The sequence below is a fragment of the Cyprinodon variegatus genome, unplaced genomic scaffold (genome assembly GCF_000732505.1).
Source record: "Cyprinodon variegatus isolate N-32 unplaced genomic scaffold, C_variegatus-1.0 Scaffold83, whole genome shotgun sequence".
Classification (NCBI taxonomy): domain Eukaryota; kingdom Metazoa; phylum Chordata; class Actinopteri; order Cyprinodontiformes; family Cyprinodontidae; genus Cyprinodon; species Cyprinodon variegatus.
The window spans coordinates 875,811-879,776 of record NW_015150536.1 but is presented as its reverse complement, the minus strand read 5'-3'; the positions used below and the strand labels follow the sequence as shown (position 1 = coordinate 879,776).

General features: G+C 38.6%; 1 protein-coding gene across 1 annotated transcript in view; it reads right to left on the bottom strand.

The window, feature by feature from the left end:
* Nucleotides 1-3,007, bottom strand: part of LOC107083782 (fibroblast growth factor 12) — a 49,418-nt gene extending 46,411 nt beyond the window's left edge. Inside the window, exon 1 of the mRNA XM_015373247.1 lies at nt 2,810-3,007. Within this exon, the coding sequence (XP_015228733.1) occupies nt 2,810-2,828 (19 nt within the window). The 5' untranslated portion in view covers nt 2,829-3,007. The remainder of the gene's footprint in view (nt 1-2,809) is intronic.
* Nucleotides 3,008-3,966: the final 959 nt, after the last annotated feature.

Sequence of the window (3,966 nt, the reverse complement as noted above, 5' to 3'; positions counted from 1 at the left end):
TATATATATATATCAGAGAAGTGCAAGCATTATTGGTTAAGAGTAGCTTATTCAGAACCTTTTCCATTGAAGGATTGCTTTGACTATTTTCTGTTTTTCAAAGTTATTATGAGATCTGTAATTGCATTATTTTAATTAATGGTGCGTTTTGGATGTTAAAAGTTAATTGCCTCCTTGGCTCATCTACTTGCTGTTCCAGAGGGATGTATATTTATAAAGTAGTGTTCCGTGACTGTTCAAACTTTCGACCTGATAAAGATTCAAGCAGAATCAAAACTTTATCCATTAAATTATTTCAGTAGGATTACCTGTGCAGAATGTGTGTTTTTTCCCCAGAGAAAGACCTTGAAGCTGACCGCATGTGTGTACCCCTCCATTTCACATGAGGAAAAATATATACAAACCTCCACTCTCGAGACATTGGTTACTGTACGTATCAAACAAGTTACCGGTAACCAGGTAAATGACTTATATTTAATAAGATTAACTTCACACACTAGACATACATGTTGAATTAATAACAGGACCTTCTAACCAGCTAATAAGCGTTGGTTAATCCATCATCTCAAAAAGAAAAGAGAATAGTGTAACTGCAAACTTAGCAAGATATGGCCTTCTAAATCAAACAACAGGGAGAGCAAGGAAAACATTAATCAGAGAGGCACTCAATGTTAAAAGTGGAGGAGCAAACGGGTAGGGGAATCTTTATAAATATATTCACTCTCCGGAAATATTTCTTAATAGCAGAGTGGAAACAGTCAAGTGTGATTATGTAAAATTATAAGTAATGCCACACTTAACTTTAGTATAAATATTGTCAATGCCTTGTCGAAAAAGGAAAGTGCATTCCTGAAGATGGTTGAACCTACATTCAAGTTAAGACTTTTTATGGTGATGCTAACTCAGTAAGGGTAAATTCCACACACCTGGAAAACTTGGAAAGCAAAGAATTATGTAGTGTGATGCCGCTGTACAACTGACATGAAATTCAAAGGTTTACTTTCTACATCCTGTGGATAAATACAGCCAACAGGCTGAATCAACACTTTACACAGAAACAAAGTTGTTCCAAATAGCAACAAAGGGTGTATTGTGATGACCTAGTAGTTAGATAATTGCACTTGTGCTCTGAGAAGGTTGCAAACACTCGGTTTCTATCCCCACAGCCTGCACTCTGGCTCCCTTAGCAAGACCCTTAACCCCACACTGCTCCCTGGGTGCCGCACAATGGCATCCCACTGCTTCCCAAGAGGATGAGTTAAATGCAGAGGTGAATTTCTCCAGTGTGAGATCAATAAAGTTCAATTATTATTATTATTATTACATCAAAGATTGTTCATATAATTGCACCCCACTGATATTAAAATTTTCATACGGATTTGATTTAAATTGCCAAAGTCAGCTAAACCATGTTGTGTCTGATGTTTTCCTCCTGTCTGGGGACATGGCATTTTTTTAACCATATAGGACTAACCAGCTCACTCACAGAAATTGACTTAAGTATTACGTGTACTACTTCTCACCTTTATTTCTAATGTATGTTTAAAATATGTTGTTTTTCCTCCACCTTCCAATAACACCACATTTGGCATTAGCCTTCCACATGAAACCCCATCAAATTAAAGTGAAGTTTGCAGCTGTTATTTGACACAACGTTTAAAAATGTTAATGGCAGACCCCTATCCCCGCAAAGTAGCTATTCTGCTATAAAGAATGTGCACATAACTGCAAGACAACGCTGCACAGAGCTTAACAACAAAAGCTCACAATGAATCATAACAAAAGTCCACCTATCTAAACCCGATCAAAAGATGTAAGAATTGAGAATACTTTAGGGTAAGGGCTTAGTATCTCTTCAAGGTGGAGACCATGGAATGAAATCCCTAGGTGAGCCTGCTTTCAGCAATATAAGGGAAAGGAAAGTGAAAAACACAAAGTCACCTTACAGTGACAATGTTACACTGCAACTATCTCCTAAATCCTGGGTAAAAACGGGACAGAGGTTAACCTACATTAACAAGGGCATTCTGTCTAATCTAAATAGGCTAAACAGTGAACTGTTACTGTGTCTGGTTAGTGTTTTTTTGGATCCTATCCATAAAGAAAACGCTGATATTGGCTACAGTATATTACATACTGCAGCATCCAGGGTTTTTGTTTGCTTGTTTGTTTTCTAATGCAACTTTCAATGGCTGGAAACAACACAGCTTCTATTGCCATCAGTGAGAGAGTTGAATAAGCTCTGTCAACAACTCGCATGCTGATTGCTGAGGCCACCTCTGGGAGCAGCAACACACCCACATCTCAGCAGTGAAAGTGGAGAGGCAGCACTATTCAGCAGGTCGGTTGACAGCACTGACAGAGTAGAAGAAAAATCAGGGAGCTTGGGGACTGAATCGTTTAGGATGGCAAAGTGTTAGGGGCGGTTAAGCAAATTGGTAATTGTGCCAAATAGCTGGAAAATATTGAAGCGTATCTTTACGCATAACATGCGTAAAGATAAGCATGTGACAGACCTGGGTAAGAGTGGACAGCCTACCTGTCCTGAGATGCAGTCACCAAGCAGCAGTATTGCGCTGCAGCACTCAGAAAGTCTGCTGATCTAACTGCATATTATTAAAGGTCTTTTTTAGAGTAATTATTGTCTCTGATTAATGCATCTAATATTTAGCTGCGTGCAACTAAATAAAGTGAAACGCGTTTCCAGATATGAAACAAAGAGCCATTAGTCTCTGCAATCAGAAAATGCTTAACAATAAAATCAATATTCACTCAAAATGTATCTAAAGACTAAACAGTTATTCCTTACCGGCGTTTTTATCGCTCATGTTTGCGCGCTTTGCAAAACTTGAACACAGTAGGCTCTCTTTTTAGTTCTCCTCCGTTCAGCGCTGCAGAGGCAGGTCGGGTTGTTTCATGCGATGTTCGGTCCAATTGGACTCCACCGGAACTGGAGAGGCGCTTGATGCAGAGCAGCTCCGTTAGAACTCCTGCTTCATTCACTGCTGCTGTTTCTGAGAGTTTCTGAATGAAGAGGACTGAGGGTTTAGGTGAAGATGATGTGGAGAGGAGGGAGGGAGGGGGTGTGCGTGTTAGGGTGCGGGTTTGCAGCGGATGCAGCGTGCATATAGTTACAAAACGGAGACTAAAGGGAGAATATGCTTTAATGCAGGCTATTTGTTATGTTAAGTCTCTCATCTAACTTGTCTTGAAGTGTTCAATGGGTTTGACCGGGTGAGTATTCTAGGGATTTCAGGGACTGTGATCTGTTAAATTGACACAAAATAATCTAGGCGCTCCTATTGAAAGTTACAAAAACAAAAATGTAAAAGTTGTGCTTTTTCACTCATATAATAATTACGGAAGAGGATTTGGGCCACTGAAAAAATAAAAAGTCGCCTAATTCCGTCATTTTCCACCAATGTGTCACTGGCCCTCTCAAACAATGCACATCTTTGTCAGTGAAGCTGAGTGCTCCCACGTCTCTTCCTTCAAGGTGCCCATGAGATTAAAGTCAGAATTCTGAGATTAAAGTCAGAATTCTGAGATTAAAGTCAGAATTCTCAGGAAAAAAATCTGAATTTCGAGATTAAGGTCAGAATTCTGAGAAAAAAGTTAGAATTCTGAGATTAAAGTCAGAATTCTGGTTTGTGGATATTCCTGAGTAGATGGTGAATGCAGGTGTAATAATACGGCCTGTCTCTCATATTACATTTGAAAGCTTTGCAACAACTTTTGCATAAATTTAAGGATATTTAAGCGAATTTCAGTTTCAGTTTGTTAAAGATTGCTTAAGATGAAATTCTTATTATTTAATTGATTAAAGTCAGGATTCTGAGATTAAAGTCAGAATTCTAAGATGAAACTCAGAATTCTCAGAAAAACGTCTGAATTCTGAGATTAAAGTCAGAATTCTGAGATTAGAGTCAGGATTCTGAGAAAAAAAAAGTCAGAATTCTGAGATTA